At 45.1% G+C, this 23,019-nt stretch overlaps 5 protein-coding genes and 1 pseudogene across 6 annotated transcripts; all 6 read left to right on the top strand.

The window, feature by feature from the left end:
* Positions 1-652: 652 nt before the first annotated feature.
* LOC136193971 (ephrin type-A receptor 4a-like) lies at positions 653-22,680 on the top strand. 2 transcript variants are annotated; one of them, XM_065982981.1, is made up of 11 exons: positions 653-682; positions 737-1,005; positions 1,061-1,197; positions 21,196-21,235; positions 21,289-21,441; positions 21,496-21,557; positions 21,610-21,715; positions 21,774-21,821; positions 21,877-21,969; positions 22,022-22,221; positions 22,283-22,680. In XM_065982981.1, exons 2-11 carry the CDS (start codon positions 739-741, stop codon positions 22,470-22,472), a joined length of 1,296 nt encoding a protein of 431 aa, XP_065839053.1. In that variant the 5' UTR covers positions 653-682; positions 737-738; the 3' UTR covers positions 22,473-22,680. The 2 variants fall into 2 exon arrangements, with proteins under 2 accessions (XP_065839053.1, XP_065839054.1); XM_065982982.1 differs by lacking the exons at positions 653-682; positions 737-1,005; positions 1,061-1,197 and adding exons at positions 20,646-20,949; positions 21,004-21,140.
* On the top strand, positions 1,685-2,612 carry LOC136193973 (ephrin type-A receptor 4a-like). Its single transcript, XM_065982985.1, has 5 exons — positions 1,685-1,777; positions 1,838-1,885; positions 1,938-2,030; positions 2,083-2,282; positions 2,344-2,612. The coding sequence occupies exons 1-5, from the start codon at positions 1,718-1,720 to the stop codon at positions 2,513-2,515; spliced, it is 573 nt and encodes a 190-aa protein (XP_065839057.1). The 5' UTR covers positions 1,685-1,717; the 3' UTR covers positions 2,516-2,612.
* On the top strand, positions 4,950-6,502 carry LOC136193917 (uncharacterized; the record flags this gene model as incomplete). Its single annotated transcript, XM_065982926.1, has 6 exons — positions 4,950-5,272; positions 5,320-5,403; positions 5,457-5,768; positions 5,816-6,070; positions 6,127-6,369; positions 6,423-6,502. Coding segments are annotated over exons 1-6 (1,287 nt in total), but the record flags the coding sequence as incomplete, so codon positions are not given.
* On the top strand, positions 6,527-8,857 carry LOC136193916 (ephrin type-A receptor 2-like; annotated as a pseudogene).
* Positions 10,677-13,335, top strand: LOC136193969 (usherin-like). The gene is made up of 6 exons (XM_065982979.1): positions 10,677-12,030; positions 12,084-12,167; positions 12,224-12,529; positions 12,585-12,839; positions 12,894-13,116; positions 13,179-13,335. Exons 1-6 carry the CDS (start codon positions 11,391-11,393, stop codon positions 13,222-13,224), a joined length of 1,554 nt encoding a protein of 517 aa, XP_065839051.1. The 5' UTR covers positions 10,677-11,390; the 3' UTR covers positions 13,225-13,335.
* On the top strand, positions 16,249-21,147 carry LOC136193915 (uncharacterized). Its single transcript, XM_065982925.1, has 10 exons — positions 16,249-16,366; positions 16,415-17,797; positions 17,852-17,935; positions 17,993-18,298; positions 18,349-18,597; positions 18,660-18,893; positions 18,951-19,136; positions 19,193-20,593; positions 20,642-20,949; positions 21,004-21,147. Exons 1-10 carry the CDS (start codon positions 16,318-16,320, stop codon positions 21,145-21,147), a joined length of 4,344 nt encoding a protein of 1,447 aa, XP_065838997.1. The 5' UTR covers positions 16,249-16,317.
* Positions 22,681-23,019: the final 339 nt, after the last annotated feature.

Below are 23,019 nucleotides of genomic sequence, written 5' to 3'. Positions count from 1 at the left end.
TTCCACTCAATATCAGCATTATCCTGAGAAAGTGACAACTGATGTGTTGGCACTAATAACATTCCAATCTACCTGGACCCTTTGAAACGAGTTGCTAATCAAAGCAATCAACATATTTAGAAGGACGATGACGGCAAGCACCAACCACAGAGCGAGAATGGTCATACCAACGGCTTCCTCCAGTGGCTCGGCTTCAAAGCTCGAAGGGTCAAATTCTCCAAAGAGAGACCAGAATAGGGTCTTTATAGAAGACAACATTCTAAACATATGACATACACTTATAAGGAGAAATGATCTACAGACTAATGTCCCCTGTACATTCTAACTTTTGATTCTTACCCTGACACTTCATCGTGTACGGTAGCGTTCGCCGACGCACCCGGACTTTTCAACGGAGCCGAATAGACGCTCGTTATGCAGACGGCAAAGCCAATCAAGAACGTACCCAATATAATGAGAAAGAGTACGACGTCGTAGAAAATTCCGACGAAGGACAGCTGTATTGGTCCAAGGACAGAGTGAGCTTGTGGATAGGGTAAAAATCGTACGATGCTGATGAGAGAGGCGAAGCCGAAAACGTGAAACGATGCGCGAATCACTTGGAAACCATCATCAATAGCATAGTGATTGCGTGTCGAAAACGCATGCACCGCATCGAAGGCGTACCCCGTGAAAGAGGAAGGTAAGTTACAGAAATGCTTTTATATGCCGTTATCCTCAACATCTTGTTGTTTAGCTATGGAAATGGATCTGCGCAGCTCACGAATACACTCGCCAAGTTACGCTGTTGTTTCGCCGTTTAGTGAAAAAGAAGACTCGCCGTCAGATGAATACCAGGATTCTTCCGTGTTTCAAAGCTTGTCCAAGCCAGGTCTCGAATACCTCGAACCGGTTCAGGCTATCACTGAACCGCAAGCGGTTCGCATCTGTCAAAGCCCAGACTCTCAGGACGATAGTCACTACGAAGTACCAGTCACCTTAGCTCAAGCTCAAGCCAACCAAAAGGCAAGGCTCTCGTGATTTTCTTTTTCGTTTCATAGTATGCTCTGCATTATACAAGGTACTTACGGAATCTAAAGATGATATTTACTGGGAGCCGGCAACTTCAGAAGAAAAGTTGTATGACCAGTTGACTGCTGCAAAATTTCGCGTTTTGGAAAGATCTTCAGTTGAGCTCAAAGAAGTATTAGGAACTGGGTAATGAATCTATTAATTAGAAAACGGCTCTTTTATTATCTACTTTAATTCTTAGTCAATTTGGAACGGTCGAGAGAGGCATCTGGACAGACAAGGTTTAGTCACGATAACGAAGTTCATCTGTTGCCTTCTTAGTTCTTTCCTAAAGGATTCTAAGACTCCTATTATGGTGGCCGTGAAAACTTTGAAATCGGAGTCCAAAAAGAACAAGGTAAAGTTTCTTCAAGAGGCTGCAATTATGGGCCAGTTTAATCATCGAAACGTCGTCGTAATGCACGGAGTCGTTCTCACTGGAGCACCGGTAATGTGTGACCACCCGGGTGTTCTGCTGCTCTTTCCTCATGTGTTTATGTATGTAGTTGATGGTGGTTTTGGAAATTTTGCCAAAGGGAGATTTGAAGCAATATCTGCAGTCAATCGCGTAAGTACTTACTTATTTTTTGAGCATATGTACATGATGTTCCGTCGTCATAGAAATGAGGACACACTGCCTTTGAATTTGCCTTCTCGATTACTGCAGATGTCTCGCGACATAGCATCCGGAATAGAATATTTGGCAAAGCGATGTTTTGTTCACAGGGTAAAGCGCTCTCAAACATTTTGTTTGCCTAATTTGGAATTTGGCGTTTAATTAATTAAGGATCTTGCGGCTCGCAATGTTCTACTCGGCGAAAAACTAGTTTGCAAGGTTGGCTGAATATTTTTCCATTAAGGCTATAGTCTTTTATTTCATTGGCTAGATTGCAGATTTTGGTCTATCGAGAGACCTGGCCGACGATAATTACTACGTCACGAAAGGAGGACAAATTCCATTCAGGTGGACCGCTCCTGAAGTAAACAAGTCCCTATGGTCTCCACGATACTCCAGCAGAATATTATTCGCAGGCCATCAGTTTCCGAAAGTACTCGACATCGAGTGACGTTTGGAGTTACGGTATTGTCCTGTACGAAATTTGGACGGTAGGAAAACGTCCCTACGGGTACACCAAAAACCGCGCCGTTCTTGATCTACTGGAAACTGGCTATCGTCTTCCCCCACCACCGGGCTGTTCTCATGCCATCTATAAACTCATGATTGAGTGCTGGTAAGAGGAACAGAAGGCACCGTCTGATTTGATTTGATTTGTGACCATGTGACCTCTACAGGAATCCTGATCACCACAACCGACCCACTTTCAATGCAATAGCCACTTGTCTCTCTCAGCCAGACGACGTGATTTTACAAAATGATGCTAATTCCGAATCAATTCCGGGAAGTGTGGGTGATGCTTTGGAAGCGTCTCAGTCAGCGTACAAGGTTCTTCAGAAATCTTACTAGGCGTTGAGCGCCTATTATTAGCCAAATTTGTTTGTATACGTATTTTTTTTACTTTTATGTATTTTTGCCGGGAGCTGTCGACAGCTGCCCATAGAGAGATTGAGCCTCTAGTTACCGCACGTTGTCCTAGCTATTCTTCGCCGAATTCTACCCCGCGTATAGGCGACAAACCGACGGCTAGTAACCGAAATACGGGAGCTTCCATGAGACCCGAATCCAGCTCTAACATTTGGGTTTGTGCGTTTGTTCGAGCTCTGTTCACCCTCACTAACAGCGAGTTTAGCTCTTATTAGTGCGAGTTCGTTATGGCTTCTGAAGTCAACGTGGTTCTCTGCGCCTGTCCAGTCTCTCTCTCCTCTCTCTCTCTCTCGCTGCTCGCGAATTTCCCGCGTGTGGAGATCGCTCGCAGATGCACTACAAGGCTAACAAGGAAGAAGGAATGAAATGAGGGGACGAACAGTTACGTACAGTGACTATGTGTTTTATATTTTACTGTTTTTATATCTAGATACCTGTTTTACCGTAGGTCCTGATGTTTCGAGAATTCCCATGCATCAAGCTAGGTCAATCCGGTAGAGAGGAAGAGCTAATGCATCCATCATCCTCTTGATCTAATTATTCTCGCTCTGCGCTGCGGAAAGGGAAGCTAGTTCTGGAATGCAAATAGTACGGGAGTCAGAGGCCACACTCGCACGCCGAAAAAGCGTCTTTGGCCTCGCGTTCGTTTTCGGTTCCAGGGAATTTGAATCTTTCCTGACGAAATAACGTTGCCGGCGTTTTCACCATGTTCATACAATATGCCTTGCTGGCGCTGATTTTGTGCGACGAAGGTAGGGCTTATACTTATCCTCGGAAATTTTCAGCGAAAGAACGCTAATTTAAGCGTTAGGGGCAAAGTCGAAGTTGATCAACACAGCCTGTGACGGCGCTGTCACGTAAGTGACTTTAGCTGAGTGTCTGTGTGTAACCCGATCTATTTCAGCTCTGCCGTTTAGAATCGAATGTAAAGGAAAACTAATAGCGATTCGTTCGTCCACGTTCGAGAAGGTGAACGATTGCGCATCGCGGACTCCGGCTATTCCACCTTGCAACTCGCCAACGTAAGACTAACGTGACTATGTAATTGTCAATAAATGAATATTTGATTGGGAGACGACGCGTTTGTTTTTCTTTCAGCGCTACTGACGTTGTGAAGGCAGCGTGTCAGTACAAGAGCTATTGCAGTGTAGTGGCGACTGATGTTACGTTTGGAACGACGTGTTCAGGCAACATGTCGCTGAACGTATCGTACGCTTGCGTTTCAGGTAGTCTCTGCTACACTCTGCCTTTTGTTCAAACAGTTAGTGTTTTTTAGGCCTACAAGGTGATCGCTCTCTTACGCATGGGATAGTGACAGGGTCATCAGTTCTTCTCAAATGGACTAAACACCCAGAGGAAGACAGCAATACAAAATATTTTGTAGAACGAAGATACATTCCTGCTAGTCAGCCAAGCGCCGTTGTCGGTATATCTTTTGACGGCTTTGGCTACATGAAATATAGAACTAACGCCGTTTTTAATGGCGGAAAGGCATTTACAATGGAACTAACATTTCGAACGTCAAGTCCGAATGGACTTCTCTTTTTCGCTTTCAAGAATAACTGGTCGTCGTATGCGTACCTAAAACTGACGAATGGAAAGTTGGATTTTGCGGTCAAGTCCAAAGATGGGTCTGTAAATCTTTCTTCGACGGCAATCACTTTGAATGAGTTTCATACGGTGAAGGCGGAGAAGAGGCAGAATGATGATGACACTCTCAGACTTACTGTTGATGGAGGTACTACAGGGTCTGCTAGCGTAAAGGACGGCGGAAAGATCGAAGTGCGCGTAAACAGCGTTTATGTCGGTGGAGTGCCTTCGACTGTGCTCGTCGTCGAACCAAGCATTTTGTCACAAGTAGACGGATTCGTCGGGTGCATGAATGTGGAGCAGCTTGATAACGGCAAATCATTTGGTCCGAACGGCTTGACGAATAGTCTAAATGTTCGCTCGAGCGCTAACGGCTGTCCGCCTGCCGTTCAGGAAGGAATGCACTTTCGAGGAACTGGTTACGCGAAACTGACCCTGTCGTCTTCGTCGAGCGGCCAACTTCAATTCGATTTTCGAATGCGAACGAGTTGGCCAAACGGTCTTCTTCTGGCCGCCTACGACAACGATACGGCAAATTTCTCTTCGTTGAGACACGTGTCGATGGATTAGACTTGAGATACAGAAAAGGCTTCGGGATATCAGATGGACCCTTCCTCATACGCGTTCGACCCGGGAGAACCGTGAGCTTGTGCGACGGCGTGTGGCATACTGTCAGCCTAACGATAGACACGGTGTTGATCGTTGTTGCTATCGACGGCGTTAGACAGACCACCTCTTCGAAGATAGACGACGTGTTGAGTTATTCGTCTGACATAATGAAGAACTTTTATCTTGGCGGCATGGAACGTAGTGAAAGTGAGGGAGCGTCATCGCCAACTATGGACGAAATTGCGCTTGGATATGGCGTGAACGTAACGAGTTATGGAGGCTGTTTGGCAGATTTCAAGGTCAATGGGCTGCTGGTTGACTATGCAAAGAAGAGGAACGCTAGCTTGGACGTCAGCTTTGCTGGATGTCCAGACTTCACTTGGGGCGGTCCAACGTGCGTAGATCAAGTGCTTCGCGTTGGTTCAAAAGGAAGAGGAGGGAAAACTCTAACGGACACTAATGAAGTCAAAGCCTTTACAGGTTTGTTTCAGTTCTAGGTTTCGTTTTATATTCGAGTTTCATTTCAGAGTATTTGTATCGAGTCACAGTGAAAAGCGTATCAGGCGCAATTGTACCTAGTAAATGGATAGTAGTGCGCACAGGAGAAGATAGTATTGTATTTCAGTAATAGTCGTTAGCGTTTATTAACGATCTCATTTTCTAGTGTCTTCTAGTGGACCAGCGCCAGAGTTGGATTACGACGGTAGAACGGGTAAGGGAACATTTCGCTGGACCGGACCGCCTGCAATTGTCAAGGATGACATGTCATACGACATAAAATACTCTGAAGTTTACCAAGGATCGACTGTACAGTCATCTGATCTCAAGTTTAACGATGACATAAAGGAAATATCTCTTCCTTATACTTCCGCCGTTTCACCGTCGACTACTTATGTTTTTGCAATTACCGCTTCATTAAGCAAAGGGAAAGGCCCCGTTCTGTCTAGTTATGCACGTTTAACGACCAACGGCAGAGGTATGTTTGGGAAGAAGACTTTTCAAAGGCTTCATGTTATTTCATAGAATGTCGTCGGTTTCTATATCGTGGTACATACTATCGTGGGACGACTTCCGTTAGCGCCGACGGCCAATCGTGTCTCAACTGGTCGGAGCTGGGCACCTACTCAAATTTATTAGCTTTGTATCCGGAATCGGGTTTGGGCAATCATTCGTACTGTCGCAATCCTATATCGGAAAATCGAACAATGCCGTGGTGTTACACGGACGATACGGGTGGATGTCTTAGCTGGTCTTACTGCAATATAGACGAGTGCGAGGGTATAGGTCGATTGCAGTTAGAAAAAGCCGCTTTTTATTTTTGCTCTTTGCTTTAGACACGACATGTTACAGCTCTCTGGACAATGGGTACGGGTATAGGGGATCAAGTACGTATAGGAATTGCGTGTCTTGGAACAAATCTACGACGTTTTCCGTGCATCAATACGCAGCGGCCGGACTTGGTGATCACAACTACTGTCGAAATCCTGATCCGCAAACTAGGTCAAAACCGTGGTGTTATGAATCAGATAGTGGCAAACGCAATTGCTTCAATAACGCCGTTGCCCCGTGCACCAAAGGTACTGAGCAAATTTCGGAAGTTTCGAAATCGTCAATTCCATTTGTTTTGCAGATGTCTCCATCGTTCGCTACGTATGCGGCGACACGTCAGACGACGGAGACGAGTGCGTCTTTCCCTTCATCTATAAAGGAAGGCGGTTTTATGAGTGCACTGCTTTCGATCGCGACGCTCCATGGTGCTCGATAACGAATCGTTCAAATGGGAAAATGCAGCAGTGGGCATATTGTCTTTGTCCTAGTGAGAAGCTAGATGTGCATTAAACAGAAAGAAAATTCGAATTACTTTTTTGTATTTAGAACCGGGAAATTCTATGTCTCTACCTACTTACTCTCCTCCTGTCAGCGGGCGAATTGACGGCTCCTGCCTTACGTTTACTACTACTACTACTACGGCTACGACCGCGGCTCCTAATACGGTGGCTCAAGCAACGTTCTCCTCGACCGAGGGATCGGCGAGTTTCGAATCGTCGTTGACAACTTCTGACGTCATTTCTACGTCGCTCGCAAGCGAAAGCAGCTTTGCGTCAGGGAGCATCTCAGAGACGAGGAGCAGCTCAGCCTCTTCTATGTACATCGGAATTGGAGTCGGTGGAGGAATCCTTATTATCATTGTCGTCGTGGTTCTTGTTGTCATCTTCGTCCGTCGACGAGGCAAACCGTCCGAAGCATTTGACGTGAACGAGCAAAGTGAGTTGCAGAGATGTTTTATCGTTTTAACTAATTAGAGGCTTTGCTTATAGGTATGGAATTGGATGGGCGCGGCTCGCGAAGGCTCTCGTCAAGTTACGTCGTTGTCTCGCCGTTAAGACAAGAACATGAGTACGAGGACTCTTCCCTGTCCAATCCGACTGCCGAGTACTGCCTACCAAAAACCGCTCAGGACGATAGTCACTACGAAGTGCCTGTCAACTCAGCTCCGTTGCAGTTGGTCGTTTCCGAGCAAAAGGCAAGACTGTCGAGATTTTTTCTTTCTCCCATGAGTATTAAGTATTATACCCTGCAATGTTTTAGGCACAGAATGAATCTGAAGAGAGCATCTACTGGAAGCCGGCAAAAACGGAAAGGAAATTGTATGATCAGTTGACTTCTGCAAAGTTTCGCGTCTTAGAAAGGTCTTCTATTCATCTGGAAGAAGTATTGGGAACTGGGTAAAAGGAATGCGCTCGTTCGCGTTATTTAACTGCCACACTTACTCTTATTTTTGCCTTTTCAGTCAATTTGGAACAGTTGAGAGAGGAATGTGGACGCCAAAGGTTTATTCAAAACAACGTTCATTTCAGGCCTTTCTAATTTTTTTAAAAAAAGGATTCGAAATCTCCTGTTGTCGTGGCCGTGAAGACGTTGAAATCAGAGTCGAAGGAGAGCAAGGTCAAATTTCTTCAAGAAGCTGCAATTATGGGCCAGTTTAATCACCGAAACGTTGTGATGATGCACGGAGTCGTTCTCTCTGGAACACCGGTAAGTATGCACGAATTCCGCTATACAGTAGTACCGTATATCTAACTGCATGTAGTTGATGATTGTCTTGGAAATTTTGCCCAACGGTGATTTGAAGCAATACTTGCAGTCAATTATCGCGTAAGTGCTCGCCTATTCGCAGAGTAGAAGCACAACGATCTCTCGTCGTAGAAACGAGGACACGTTGCCTTCGGACCTACCGTCTCGTTTACTGCGGATGGCTCGCGACATAGCCGCCGGAATGGAATATTTGGCGAAGCGATGTTTCGTTCACAGGGTAAAAGGTTTGAATCATTTTTTAGTGCGAGTGTGAATTCGGCGTTTTATAAAACAAGGACCTTGCGGCTCGTAACGTTCTACTTGGTGAACGACTAGTTTGCAAGGTTGAATTATTTTTTTATAGACGCCATCGCTTTCATTCTGTTGCCTAAATTGCTGACTTTGGATTATCGAGAGATTTGGCCGAAGGCAGTTACTACGTCACTAAAGGAGGACAGATTCCCATCAGATGGACCGCTCCTGAGGTAAAAGATTTCCTGTACGTCTCTTACGACAGTGCATACCTACGTGTTTTGTAGGCCATCAGCTTTCGAAAGTATTCGACATCAAGTGACGTCTGGAGTTACGGTATTGTTCTCCACGAAATTTGGACAGTTGGGAAACGTCCTTACGGCCAAACGATGAATGGTGCCGTTGTTGATCTACTGGAAACTGGCTATCGTCTTCCCCCACCTCCGGGCTGTTCCTATGCTATCTATGAACTCATGATTGAGTGCTGGTAAGAAGAAGAGAGGATGCAGTGTGATTGATTTGTGACCAGGAAGATGACTTCTCTGCAGGAATCCTGATCACCACAAACGACCTACTTTCAACGAAATAGCCACTCGTCTTTCTCAGCCAGACGACATGCTGTTAGCTAACGATGCTAATTCTGAATCAATTCCGGGAAGTGTGGGTGACAATGAGAAGGCGTCCCAGTCAGCGTACGAAGTACTTCAGAAGGCTTACAAGGCGTCGAGCGCTTATTAATTAATTAATTATTATTTAGTAGCCTTGCATGCGTGTTTTTAGTTTATCTTACCGTCACGTGCAAGCCTCTATCCAGGCTTCGAGGAATGTGAATGATGCTTTGAGTCACTGGTGCTCTGGTTCTTTGGCGGCGTCGGTCCTTCCTAACGCACGTTACTCTCTCGATTCTTCGTGAAATTATTCTGAATCGTATTCTATACGACACCTCTCGACGACGAACCGACATCTCGTCATCCTCGGCACCCGATGGGGCGGCTACAGCCTTCTCAAGAAGGTTCATCGACGTGACCGTCGTCAACCCGCGAAAACTTAATTCCCATTCACTTCCCTTCTCGCCAGCACGATGGTTGGCACGCTCGAATTGTGCAGCATTATCGAACCGATTCGCCGTCTCTACCCGATCCCGTGCGTGCCGTGCCGAATGCGTTCGACGTCAAAAGCGAAGAGTTAGTCACTTCCTGCTAAGAACTTCTAACATTGCTTTTTGAACAATGTGCTCAGGTGCTCAGGCTCGATGTTACTGAGCGTATCGTACACTTGAGTACCTGCTGCTCAAATATATTCTATTTGTATTTAGTCACAGTTGAACCCTTGTGCCCGATGAATGGGTTATAGTACCATAGATACGAGAATAGTATCTATGATCTAGTACGCACAGGAGAAGATAGCATTCAAATTAGTTTATCGACGTTAATCCTAATTGAACTGCCTTATCTTCCAGAGACTTTTAGTGGACCGACGCCAGAGTTGGAACACGACGGTAGGACGGGTGAAGGAACATTTCGCTGGACCGGACCGCCGGCAGTTGTCAAGGATTTATGGCTTCCTTTCTCCGTCGACTACGTACGTTTTTGCATGTCTGGCGTGTTAGTTTTGTCAACTCTCTTAATCTAGTTCAACTCCCAGTCTCCTACGGTACAATCACGCTTTGTGCACAAACGTACTACTATTCTCTGATGTGCTTTGAATTGTATACAGGAAAACATAATCGTGTCAAATATGATTTGCTAGAAAGGACAAAAAGTATATGTCAGCGAAAGCTTCGATGAGACCAGCTAGAAGTAGCCTTTGCTCAAGGCAAGTTTTATGAGACGACATTTAGCGGTGGTTGTGGGAAACGTTACTCTCAATATCAGCTCGAGAGTAATCCTTGAACGCTCTCAAACGAGTCGTTTGCTCGTCCGTAGAGAACTTCTTAATCCAGCACGAGACATCACCAGACACTGGCCCACACAGCCCACCCGTCTCACAAATGATCATACGAATTGTCGCGATCGCGCTTCTTTGCTGCTGCAAAGGTTTCTATCTAGAGTACCGCAGTTTTCAGAGCTAAGTGCACCTTGTCACGTTCTACCTTAGAAACGAAGTCGGTGACCCTCACAGCCTGTAACGGGTTCCTTGGCCTGTAAGAGCAGTTATATAGAGAGCGATTGTGTCGAGTTGGTGCGTGTCTCTTTATAGACGTAGCGTAGACATCGATTGTAAGAGCAACATAATAGCGATTACTTCCGCCACGTTTGAGAAAGTAAAGGACTGTTTGAGAAAGACTGCAGTGACTCCCCCTTGCACCTCGTCGACGTAAAATCTAGTGTAGCCCACAAGGCATGCTTAGTATAAAGATTCGTTCTCTTCCAGCGCTATTGATGTTGCGAAGACGGCATGTCAGTCTAAGAGCTACTGCCAGTTAAAGCCTGATGAAGTTACTTTCGGAACGAGCTGCTCAGGCACAATGCTTCTAAACATATCTTACACCTGCGTTTCAGGTACATTGATTTTTCAGCAGACCAGCTTGTTTTCTAAATGAATATTTATTGTTAAAGGCTCACAGGATGATTGTTACCCTCGTCCACTGAGAGTTACCAAGTCATCTGTTCAAATTGAGTGGCAGAAGCTGTCACAGGAAGACAGCACTACGCAGTATGTTGTAGAGAGAAGATACGTTCCTGCAAGTCAACCAAGTGCCGTTGCCGGATTGACTTTTGAAGGCTTTGGCTACATCAAGTTTTCCCCCACTGGATCTTTTAATGGCGGAAAGAAGTTTGAAACAAGGCTGACATTTAGAACGTCATCTCCAAATGGGCTTCTCTTTGTTGGTTTTGTCGAGAAAGACTGGTCATCGTATTCATATCTACAGCTGACTAATGGGAAGCTGAAATTTGCAGTTAAAGGCAGTATAGGCTCTGTAGATGTTACTGCAACAGCGACGTTGAATGACGATCAGTTTCATACAGTTGTAGCGGCGAAGAGAAAAAGTGATTCGAATACTATCAAACTCACGGTTGATGGAATTTCAGCATCAGCAGACGATGATGACGGCGAGGACATTAATGTCAGTGTTGATAGCGTTTATATTGGTGGATTAGTCTCGACTCAAAGCGTCAAAACCGATGTTTTGTCTCACAAAGACGGATTCATTGGATGTATATATGTTGAGCAGCTTGATAGTGACATATCATTTGATTCGCGAAAAAACCAGAGCTATGAGAATGTGCGCTGGAACACCAATGGCTGTCTTCCCGCAGTTCAGAAAGGGATGCATTTTCGAGGGACTGGTTATGCTAAACTGACCGTGTCGTCTTCTTCAAGCGGTCAGCTTCAATTGAGCTTTCGAATACGAACAAGTTGGCCAAACGGTCTTCTTCTTGCCGCTTACAGTGACGATAGAGGTGATTTTCTCTTTATCGAGACACACGTAAGGTACAAAAAAGGCTCCAACTCATCGGGTGGGCCTTTCCTTGTGCGCTTTCTTCCAAGAGCAGTAAGCTTGTGTGACGGTGCGTGGCATACCGTCATCTTGGCAATAGACAAATCGTCTTTCGTCGTTACCGTGGACGGCGTTTCGCACAACACCTCTTCTCAAATAACCGACATTATGGAAAATTTTTATCTCGGGGGCATTGAGAATAAAGGACTGCCACCAACAATGGCCGAAGTTGCTCTTGGATATGGTGTGAACGTGACAAGTTTTGGAGGCTGCTTGGCAGATTTCAAGGTAAATGGACAACTACTAGACTATGTAATGGCGAGAAACGCCAGCTTGAACGTCAGCTTTGCTGGATGTCCGGACTTCACGTGGGGTGGTCCAACGTGCAAGGATCAAGTGCTTCACATTGGTTCAAAAGGAGAAGGAAATGAAACGCTGACGGACACTAATGGAATCAAACCTTTTACAGGTGTTTAATTCAGGGCAGGTATCATTTGCTTTCGTATTCTATACTGTTTTTAGAATATTTGTATCGAGTCGCAGTGAGAAACACCTCAGGTGTTCTTGTTCCTGGTAAATGGATAGTGGTACGCTCAGGAGAGGATGGTATTCAGTTTCTGTTTCCTCCAACGGTGTTTTATGAACCGTTTAATTTTTTATAGAGACTTCTGGTGGACCGCTGCCAGAGTTAGACTACGACAGTAACGCAAGTGAAGGAACTTTTCGATGGACCGGACCGCCGGCAATTGTCAAGGATTCCACGTCATACGATATAAAATACTCCGAAGTTTACCAAGGATCAACCGTTCAGTCATCGGATCTCACGTTTGACGGTGATCTACAGGACATATCTCTTCGTTACGCTTCCTTCGTTTCACCGTCAACTACTTACGTTTTTGCAATTACGGCTTCATTTGACCGAGGCTCGGTTACGTCGAGTTACATACGGATAACTACACCTGGAAGAGGTACTTATTTGTAGGCAAACGACCTTTATAGGAACCTCTTCATTTTGTATTATAGAATGTCGTCGGTCTCTGTATCGCGGTATATACTATCGTGGGACGACTTCCGTTAGCGCCGACGACCGATTGTGTCTCAACTGGTCGAAGTTGAGCACCTACTCGAATTTGATAGCTTTGTATCCGGAAGCGGGTTTGGGCAATCATTCGTATTGTCGTAATCCTATATCGGAAAATCGAACTATGCCGTGGTGCTACACAGAGAACAAAGGTGGATGTCTTAACTGGACTTATTGCGATATAGACGAGTGCGAGGGTATCTCTATTGCTGTTTGCAGCATGGTTTCTTTTCTTATTTCTGTTTCATTAGATACCGCGTGTTACAGCTCTCTGGACAATGGATACGGGTATAGAGGTTCAAGTTCGAAGGGCAGTTGTGTGTCGTGGAATCGATTTACAGCGTTTCCCGTATCTCAAAACGCCGCAGCCGGACTTGGCGATCACAGATACTGTCGAAATCCTGATCCGCAAGCCAGTTCAAAACCATGGTGTTATGAATCGGTTGGCGACAAACTCGATTGCTCCGTTAAAAAGTGCACCAGTGATATTGCACAAATTTCAATCTTTTAATTCATAATTGCTGGTTACTTTACAGATGTTCCCGTTGTAAACTATGTATGTGGTGGAGACTCGGATGGTAAAGACAAATGCGTCTTTCCGTTCGTCTATAAAGGGAAGCGGTTTTTCGAGTGCACTTCTTTTGATCGTGACGCCCATGGTGTTCAATAAAGAACTACGGAAGTCTTGCAATGGAAAAGTGGGCGTATTGCCTTTGTCCTAGTGAGAAGTCGTTTAAGTATAAAATAGTTAAGATCTAATTTATTTTTGTTAGAGTCGTCGATTTCACCCACTTACTCTTCTCTTTTAATTAGACACATTTCCGCTACCGACCGTACTACGGCTTCTACTGCAGCTCTTAGCACGTTGGCTTCAACAGCGGTCTCATCAAACTTACCTACGACTTCAAGTACGTCTTTTGCGACTATATGTTCCCCTACAACTCTTTCTATCTCATCGCCTACGCCTCTACCAACAGCGTCAACTGCCGCACGCGCAACGTCAGAGACTGCATTTTCAGCGTCAGTCACTACAAGACTCTCAACTGCGCTATTCTCTTCCTTAAGTTCAAGGAGTGCTGCCTTGAATACTGTATCAAGTTCTACCGCTGCGACTGCAATCTCTTCCGCAACTCTTTCTTTCTCATCGTCTACGCCTTCAGAGACTCTACCAACAGCGTCAAACGCCGCACGCGTGACTTCAGAGACTGCGACTTCAGCGTCAGTCTCTCGTGCAACTACAAGAATCTCATTTGCGCGAGTCTCTTCAATAAAGATTGCTGCGAATACTGCAAATGCAGTCTTGACTACTTCAACGTCCGTGCGGAAGACTGCTTCTGCGATCGCTTCTTCAGCTGCAGTTCCTCGCGCAACTCTAACTTCGCCGGTCTCACCGACAAGTTCCGGCTCAACTGCCATCTCGAATTCCGGTTCTGAAACTAGAATTTTTTATACTGCTTCTGCAGCAGCTGCAAATGCAACGGCAAGCTCTTTACCGCCGTTTTCTTCGACGTCCACTTCGTTTGCTTTTGTGGCAATAGGGGGAGCCATTGGAGCACTGGTGCTGCTTGTTTTAATAATTTTGGTCATTGCGTGGTAAGAAATGTTTTCTCTCTCAAAATTTCGACTCTACTCTTGTTTCAGGCGATGCAGGCAAAATAAAACAAAAAGAAAAAATTATGCATTCGACCTGGACCCTAACCCGTTATATGGCGACTCTAACATCAATGCAACTTCGTCAGTCTTCATTCTTCGGCCACCACGAACGGAAGTTGATCAGGGAGAAAAGGAAGATGACTACGTCATCAAAGAAGGAGAGAAGCAGAATTGTGAAGAACTGGAATCGACGTACAACAGGCTGAGTTTTGCCAAGTCTGATTTTCGAAGCCAGCTTTATAACACCCTTAGATTCTCAACGGAATCAGACACGGCATTTCCGGCGACGTCTGGTGCAGGCGACTATGACCACATTGAAAAAAAGTGAGAGGACTCTCAGAGCTGAGCTCACACAGTCAAAGTAGAACTGCAGAAGAAATAACTCGGAGTCCGCTCGTTTTCGATCATCTATTTTTGTTCTTCTTTTGTTTCTTTCTGCTTTTGCAGTTTTCCCACGTTGCTTTGCATTACTGATTAATCCTTGTCAACTCTCTAAGGACAGATCTTCCAATGGTTTGTTACAGAAACTTCAAAGGCGATACTGAAGATAACCATGCTGGAATCTACCTACGGGAGCTTAATTCAATGCATGACCCGGAGTAAACTTGAATCGTCTTTGCTCTCGACCACACTGTAACGGCGTTGCTCTTCCTCGCTTTCTATCATAGAAAGCCGTTTTGTGATTGAGCGTCGAATCTCTACCCTTGCACGGCAGTCTCGTAATCGCCGTCGGTGCCGTGTCGAACTCGTTAGGAGTTCCCCGGCGTCGAAGAGCGTGTCTTTCTCAAAGTAGATGTTCAATTAGATAATCGTTTCATAATCCTTGAGAGACAGCTCTTTTTAAAAGTATTTGACATCACAACTTGAGCCTTGCTCTCTGGGATTGCGGAAAAAAAACGAAGATTGGTGTCTTTCTTGAACAACTGGAAACGAGCTCGCTGCCTTCAGGCAGTTCTTACGCTGTATATAAACTCATGATCGAGTGCTGGTAGAAATGAAACGTTGCTTTTGAGGGAATCCTAGCTCGTCACCACAAACGCCGTTCAGCGCAAAGCCACACGTCTCTCTCTTGTCAGACAAAATGCTCTTGGGTAACAAAAGAAAACCGAAGCCATTAATTAATTAATTAATTATTATTGCAAGAAGTATTGGTGTGATAGTTTTCCAACGTCAGTCAGCGTATGAAATGCTTCAGAGAAGATATGACGTCACGCGTCCATGCAGTATTATGCATTGTACAACTAAAGTAAAAGATAAATAATTGTTGGTATCGTCAATAGTATATTTGGATTGAATTTGTAGCGCTGCTTTTGAAAAGTGTGCAATGAACTTCTTTCGACAGCTAATCTCATTTGTAATGACATCATACTTATTTATAGACCCCGCTGACTCCACCTCTTTCTGCAGACTGTTTTTCAGACACCGTCATTTTATCAGAAAGCCCACTGAGCCTCGGCTAGCAGAGGTAAGAACTTCTATGCGAAAATCGTTCGTAGACATTGCGGAAGCGCATACGGGACCAGGCACTGTGACCCTAGCTGCTTCTCCTTTCTTGTCAGGAGAAACGCTTCTAGCAGCTTAACCATGATTATTCGAATTGTCCTCATTGCGCTTCTTTTGTGCTGCAAAGGTTTGGTTTCTATTTACCTACCGTAGTTGTCAACAGTTCACGTTACTTTAGAAACAGAATCGGCAGATCTCACCGCCTGTGGGGGACGGTATGGCAAGTAGGTGCAGTTATAAGAGGTAAGCTAGGTGTATTTAAAACGCATCTCTTTATAGGATCCAGTGCTATAGCAAAATAATTGCGATTACTTCCGCCACGTTCAAGAAAGTAAACAACTGTTTTCGGAAGACTCCAGTGACTCCTCCTTGCAGCTCGTCGAGGTAAGACCTTGTAGCAAAGTGTAGCTATAAAGGTAAGATAATTCGTTCTCTTTCAGCGCTATTGATGTTGTGAAGACAGCATGTCAGTCTAAGAGCTACTGCTATTTAAGGGCTTCAGAAGTTACTTTTGAAACAATGTGCTCTGGCAAGATGTTGCTGAGTGTATCGTACAATTGTGTTTCAGGTATTTTCTGCTGATTATCCTGCTTCTCAAATAGCTAATGTGATTTAGGTCTACAGGGTGAGCGTTACCTTCGTCCACTGAAAGTGACCAATTCATTAGTTCGACTCACGTGGCAAAAGCACGCAGATGAAGACAGCAATACGAAATACGTTGTCGAGAGAAGATATGTTCCTCTGAGTCAACCAAGTGCTGTTTCCGGGTTGTCTTTTGAAGGCTTTGGCTACGTCAATTTCTCCAACGATCCTTTTGACGGCGGAAAAAAATTTAAGACAAAACTATCATTTCGAACGTCATCTCCAAATGGCCTTCTCTTTGTTGCTTTCAAAAGCGATTGGTCGTCGTACGCATACCTTCAGCTGACAAATGAAAAGTTGAAATTCGCGGTTAAAGGCGATAAAGGCTCTGTCGATGTTACTGCAGTAGAATCGTTGAGTGATGGTTTGTTTCACATTGTTGAAGCGGAAAAAATGGAAAGCAATTCAGATACTCTCAGACTAACTGTTGATGGAATTGTAGCGTCTAGAAACGATACCAAAGGCATTGACATTGATGTCACTGTGGACAATGCTTACGTTGGAGGAGTTCATCCGACTTTTGACGTCAAATCTAGCGCTTTATCTCAAGACAGCGGATTCATCGGGTGTATGGATGTGATTCAATTGGATGATGACAAATCGTTTGATTTACAAAAATACGAGAGCTATGAGAATGTCCGCTTTAGCAATAATGGCTGCCCACCCGCTGTTCAGGCCGGAATGCATTTCCGAGGAACTGGCTACGCAAAACTTAACGTGTCGTCGTCTTCAAGCGGTCGAATTCGCTTTGGTTTTCGAATGCGAACGAGTTGGCCGAACGGTGTTCTTTTGGCCGCGTACAGCGACGATGAAACGTATTATCTGTTTTTTGAAGCGCGCATCGATGGATTAGATTTGAGGTACAGAAACTCAAAATCTATTTCTTCATCTGCCTTCCTTTTTCGCGTTCGGCCCAGAACAGTGAACATGTGTGACGGCGCGTGGCATGCAGTTACCTTAGCAATAGACGCATCGTCTTTAGTCGTTACTGTTGACGGTGTAGCACACAAAACCTCTTTCAAAATAACCGACGTGAAGACGTATTTGTCCAAAATCATGGAAAACTTTTATATAGGAGGCATGGAGGATGTTAAGGGCAGTTCACCAACAATGGACGAAATAGCGCTTGGATATGGCGTGAATGTGACGAGCTATGGAGGTTGTTTGGCAGATTTCAAAGTAAATGGACAGCTGATTGACTGTGCAAAGAAAAGAATCGCCAGTTTGAACGTCAGCTTCGCTGGATGTCCGGACTTCACGTGGGGCGGTCCAACATGCATAGATCAAGTTCTGCGCGTTGGTTCAAAAGGAGAAGGGGAAGAAACTTTAACAGACAAAACCGTCGAGGCTTTTGCAGGTTTGTTTTAGTTTTACGTGAAATCGCTTCAAATCGCTTCAGTTTCTATTCTAGAATATTTGTATCGGGTCACAGTGCAAAGCACATCAGGCGCCCTTGTTCCTGGTAAATGGATAGTAGTACGCTCCGGAGAAAATGGTACAGGATTTCAATTTTCTTTTTTGGCTTTTTTTAAGCCGTATTATCTTTTGTTAGTTTCATCTAGTGGACCGCCGCCGGAAGTAGACTACAACGCTAGCACGGGTGAAGGAACATTTCGCTGGACCGGACCACCGGCAATTGTCAAAAATGACACGTCTTACGTGATAAAATACTCCGGAGTTTACCCAGGATCGACCGTTCAGTCATCTGATCTCACGTTTTCTGATGATATACACAATGCATCTCTTCCTCATACTGCTTTTCTTTCGCCGTCGACTACTTACGTTTTTTTCATTACCGCTTCACTTATCAAAGGCTTGGTTACGTCAAGTTACGCACGTATAACTACGCATGGAAGAGGTTATTTTGGAAGAGAAACGCTCGAAATGCTTATTTATGCTTTTCTATAGAATGCCGTCGGTCTCTGTATCGCGGTATATACTATCGTGGAACGACTTCCGTTAGCGAGGACGGCCAATCGTGTCTCAACTGGTCGGAGCTGAGCACCTACTCGAATTTGGTCGCTTTGTATCCGGAATCGGGTTTGGGCAATCATTCTTATTGTCGTAATCCTCTGAATCGAACGATGCCTTGGTGCTATACGAACGACACGGGTGGATGTCTTAATTGGACTTACTGCAATATAGGCGAGTGCAAGGGTAGGTCTATTGCCGTTAGAAACGCGTTCTTTTCTTTCTTCATTTATTTCTGATTCTTTTAGACACGACATGCTACAGCTCTCTAGACAATGGGTATGGGTATAGGGGTTTGATTACGCAAAGCGGTTGTGCGCCGTGGAATGGATTCACAACGTTCCCCGTATCTCAAAACGCTGCAGCAGGTCTGGGCAATTACAGCTACTGCAGAAATCCTGATCCGCAAACGAGGTCAAAGCCGTGGTGTTATAATTCAAATGGTGACCTGCTCAATTGCTACGTTGACAAGTGCACTACTGGTACTGCCCAATTTTTATTTTAAGGTTTACGCTGCATTATTTCGGTTTGCTTTGCAGATGTTCCCATTGTAAAATACGTGTGTGATGGGGACTCGAATAATGGAGACGAATGCGTCTTTCCATTTATCTATAAAGGAAAGCGGTTTTATGAGTGCACTGCTTTTGATCGTGACGCTCCATGGTGTTCAATAAAGAACAACGGAAGTCTGGCAATGAAAGAGTGGGCGTATTGTCTTTGTCCTAGTGAGAAGCTGTGACATATGCATGGGAAAACATATATTTTTTATTTGTTTATTTAGAGCCGTCGATTTCTATGTCTTTACCCACCTACTCTCCTCCTGTCAGTGGAGGAGTGGACGGTGCCTGCCTGGAACTTTCTACTACGGCAACTCCTACGACCGTAGCTCCTAGCACGGCGGCTGTAACTACTGTCTCATCGGACTTACCCACGACTTCAAATACCTCTGTTGCAAGTACAGTTCCTCCTGCAAACTCTTCGGACTCACCTTTCACGACGTCAGATACTTCTTCAGTCTCGCCCACAGAGTCAAATGCTTTCCATACGCCTTCAGAGACAGCTTCTTCTACCACAACTTCAAGACTCTCAACTTCACAAAACTCAAGGACTTCGGCTACGAATCTCGCTGCTGCAGCTACAACTTCTTTCACGACTTTGAATGCTGCGACTACGGACTCTAATTTTTTCTCAGAGGTCTCTGCTACAACTTCGGCTTTGAAGCCGGCTTCCGAGATCGCTTTTGCAGCCACTTTTTCAGCTGAAGTCCCGCACATAACTTCAAGTATCATAGCTGTTCCGGTCTCATCAACAAATTCAAGGAGTTCAGCCTTCATTTTAGCTGCTGCAACAACAAGTTTTCCTCTCACGACTTCGAATATTGCAAATAGTTCAAATCTCGCTGTAGCGACTGAGGTATTGAAAACGTCTTCGACCGCTTCTCCCACAACTTCAAGCATCCTAACCGCACCAATCTTCTCAAAGAACTCAACTACTGTCGCTTCTGCAGATTCTGCTGCTGCAACTACAATTTCTTCCGCAATTTCAAAGCCGGCTGATACAACGGAAATTTTTAAGACTGCTTTTTTGACCGCTTCTTCAGTCTCTTCCACAACTTCAAGCATTCTAACCGCGCCGATCTCTCCAACATATTCTACTATTGCTGCTTCTGCAGATTCCGCTGCTGCAACTACAATTTCTCTTGCGACTTCAACTGCTGCAACTGTGGTCTCAATCAGTTCTAATTCGAAGCCGGCTGTTGTTTTGGACTCTGCTTCTTCGACGACTTTTTCAAATTTTCGTATAACTTCAAGCATCTCAACCGCGCTGATCTCGCCAACGAATTCGATTACCGTCTCTTCAGAATATTCCGCGGCTGCAACTACAATGTCTCCCACGACTTCGAATACTGTAACTACGACTACTGATGCTACCATTTCTGCGACTACTGTCTCAGCCACAGCAGTTTACCAAACGCCAAGTACATCTGTACAACCAACCGAGAGATCCCCGATCTCTGATGTTACGGACTCTGCTTCGACATTGAATGATTCTAAATTGCCGATTATGTACATCGGAATAGGGGTGGGCGGAGGAGTTCTCGTTATTACAATACTCGTCGTTGTAGCCGTAATTGCGTGTCGAAAATGCAGATCGTCGAAGGCGTACGCCGTGACGGAGCGAGGTAAGTTGTAGCGATGCTCTTTGCCGTTGTCTTCGACATCTTGTTTAGCTATGGAATTGCAGTTGCGCAGCTCACGCGTACACTCACCAAGTTACGTCGTCGATTCTCCGTTCAAACTTGGAGGCGTGCCGTCGGATGATGAATACCAGGATTCTTCCGTGTTTCAAAACTTGTCTAAGCCGACTTCCGAGTACTGCCAACCGGTTCAGGTCATCACTGAACCGGAGACTTCCGACTACTGCCAACCGGTTCAGGTTATCACAGAACCGAAAAAGGCTCGCATATGCCAAGGCTCCGACTCTCAGGACGACTACGAAGTACCTGTCACCTTAGCTGAGGCTCAGGCCAAACAAAAAGCAAGACTGTTGAGATTATTTTTTATTTATAGTATATGCTCTCCACTATCTTAGGTGATTCCGGAATCTAAAGGAGATATTTACTGGGAGCCGGAAACCTCGGAAGAGAAGTTGTACGACCAGTTCACTGCTGCAAAGTTTCGCGTTTTGGAAAGGTCTTCAGTTGAGCTGAAGGGAGTATTAGGAACCGGGTATTAATATATTAAAAAATAAAGTAGTAGGTTATTTAATAATATGTAATCTTAGTCAATTTGGAACGGTTGAGAGAGGCATCTGGAAGGCTAAGGTTAGGTTATGATAACAAAGTTGATCTTGTGCCTTCTAAATTTCATTCAAAAGAATTCTAAATGCCCTATTGTGGTGGCTGTGAAAACTTTGAAATCGGAGTCAAAGGAGAACAAGGTGAAGTTTCTTCAAGAGGCTGCAATTATGGGCCAGTTTAACCACCGAAAAGTCGTGGTGATGCACGGTGTCGTTCTCACTGGAAAGCCGGTAATGTGTGCTTGGGTGCTCTGCATGCTCCTGTATTCTCATTCAAACGTGTAGTTGATGGTTGTGTTGGAAATTTTGCCGAAAGGTGATTTGAAGCAATATTTGCAGTCAATCGCGTAAGTACCTGCCTATTGGTTTATTAGATAAATAATCTTTCTTCGTGTATAGAAACGAAGATACGCTACCTTTGGATTTGCCTTCGAAATTACTGCAGATGGCTCGCGACATGGCAGCAGGAATGGAATACTTAGCCAAGCGATGCTTTGTTCACAGGGTGAGAGATTTAAAAAAATTGTTTTGTCTAATGTAGAAATTACCGGCGTTTAATTAAGGATCTTGCGGCTCGTAACGTTTTACTCGGAGAAAAACTAGTTTGCAAGGTTGGCTCAATTTCATAAACGCTATCATTATTTATTTATTTATTTTCTTGGCTAGATTGCGGACTTCGGTTTATCGAGAGACCTGGCTGACGACAATTACTACGTCACAAAAGGAGGACAAATTCCGTTCAGGTGGACCGCTCCTGAGGTGAACGAGCTCCTACGTCTCTTACAACAGTGCATACCTACGTGTTTTGCAGGCCGTCAGCTTTCGAAAGTATTCGACATCGAGTGACGTCTGGAGTTACGGCATTGTCCTCTATGAAATTTGGACTGTGGGAAAGCGTCCCTACGGTCATACGAAAAACCGTGCCGTTATTGACCGACTGGAAACTGGCTATCGTCTTCCCCCACCTCCGGGCTGTTCTTATGCTATCTACAATCTCATGATTGAGTGCTGGTAAGAGAGCAGAGAACACTGTATGATTTGATTTGTGACCAGAAGGATATGACCTCTACAGGAATCCTGATTACCACAAACGGCCCACTTTCAACGCAATAGCTACTCGTCTCTCTCAGCCAGACGAAATGCTTTTGGCTAATGATGCTAATACCGAACCAATTTCGGGGAGTGTGGGTGATGCTTTGGAAGCGTCTCAGTCGGCGTACGAGGCTCTTCAGAAGGCGTACAAGGCGTCGAGCGCCTATTAGTTATTAGCCTGCTCCGTTTTTATGCGTTTTTTACATTTTGTCTCGCCTCATTTATCAATTTTTATGAATTGTTTTTTTTGTAGATCATACCCTCACAAGAATGCTGGCTTTGGTTCGAGCAGCGTGAAAAAACGTTGCAATCGATACAGGTCTTCTGAAGCTACGCTCGAATTTCACAGCAGGGTCTCTGCCCAACGTCATCGCACATGCGTAGCCTCGCAAGCCAGGCCCTCCGAGCAGTGAGAGCCGCCGCGCCCCCAAACCTCGCGCGCTAAGCCCAACGAATACTCTCGCGAACTAGTCAGGTCACCTGACCCTTGCACGTGACCGTGGCATAGGGTCAGGTCAATCGGGAGGGGGGGATGTGTTGCACCCCGCACTGTGGAGTGCGGCCCAATCACAGGCCGAGTTGTCTGTGACGTAGGGGCCAATTAGCTGTTCTAACCGTTTATCGCCCTCGAATGTTTTTATAGGAGTAGCGATGAGCGATCCAGGTCGATCACACGCTTAAGCCATCCAATCGTACGCGATCGTAAGCGAAAACGTG

Source organism: Oscarella lobularis, chromosome 12 (assembly GCF_947507565.1).
Source record: "Oscarella lobularis chromosome 12, ooOscLobu1.1, whole genome shotgun sequence".
In the NCBI taxonomy this organism is placed as follows: Eukaryota; Metazoa; Porifera; class Homoscleromorpha; order Homosclerophorida; family Oscarellidae; genus Oscarella; species Oscarella lobularis.
The sequence above is the reverse complement of the archived record's forward strand: the minus strand, read 5'-3'. Positions and strand labels throughout refer to the sequence as shown.

Coding starts and splice junctions, on each gene's coding strand:
- LOC136193971 (XM_065982981.1), top strand. CDS start 739: ATGGAAATGGATCTGCGCAGCTCACGAATACACTCGCCAAGTTACGCT. Junction 21,716..21,773: donor AGCGATGCTTTGTTCACAGG/GTGAGAGATTTA, acceptor CGTTTAATTAAG/GATCTTGCGGCTCGTAACGT. Junction 21,822..21,876: donor GAGAAAAACTAGTTTGCAAG/GTTGGCTCAATT, acceptor TTTCTTGGCTAG/ATTGCGGACTTCGGTTTATC.
- LOC136193915 (XM_065982925.1), top strand. CDS start 16,318: ATGTGCTCTGGCAAGATGTTGCTGAGTGTATCGTACAATTGTGTTTCA. Junction 16,367..16,414: donor ATCGTACAATTGTGTTTCAG/GTATTTTCTGCT, acceptor AATGTGATTTAG/GTCTACAGGGTGAGCGTTAC. Junction 19,137..19,192: donor GGCGTATTGTCTTTGTCCTA/GTGAGAAGCTGT, acceptor TTGTTTATTTAG/AGCCGTCGATTTCTATGTCT.
- LOC136193969 (XM_065982979.1), top strand. CDS start 11,391: ATGCATTTTCGAGGGACTGGTTATGCTAAACTGACCGTGTCGTCTTCT. Junction 12,031..12,083: donor TGGAATCAAACCTTTTACAG/GTGTTTAATTCA, acceptor TACTGTTTTTAG/AATATTTGTATCGAGTCGCA. Junction 12,840..12,893: donor CGATATAGACGAGTGCGAGG/GTATCTCTATTG, acceptor CTGTTTCATTAG/ATACCGCGTGTTACAGCTCT.
- LOC136193973 (XM_065982985.1), top strand. CDS start 1,718: ATGTCTCGCGACATAGCATCCGGAATAGAATATTTGGCAAAGCGATGT. Junction 2,031..2,082: donor TCAGGTGGACCGCTCCTGAA/GTAAACAAGTCC, acceptor TATTATTCGCAG/GCCATCAGTTTCCGAAAGTA. Junction 2,283..2,343: donor AAACTCATGATTGAGTGCTG/GTAAGAGGAACA, acceptor TGACCTCTACAG/GAATCCTGATCACCACAACC.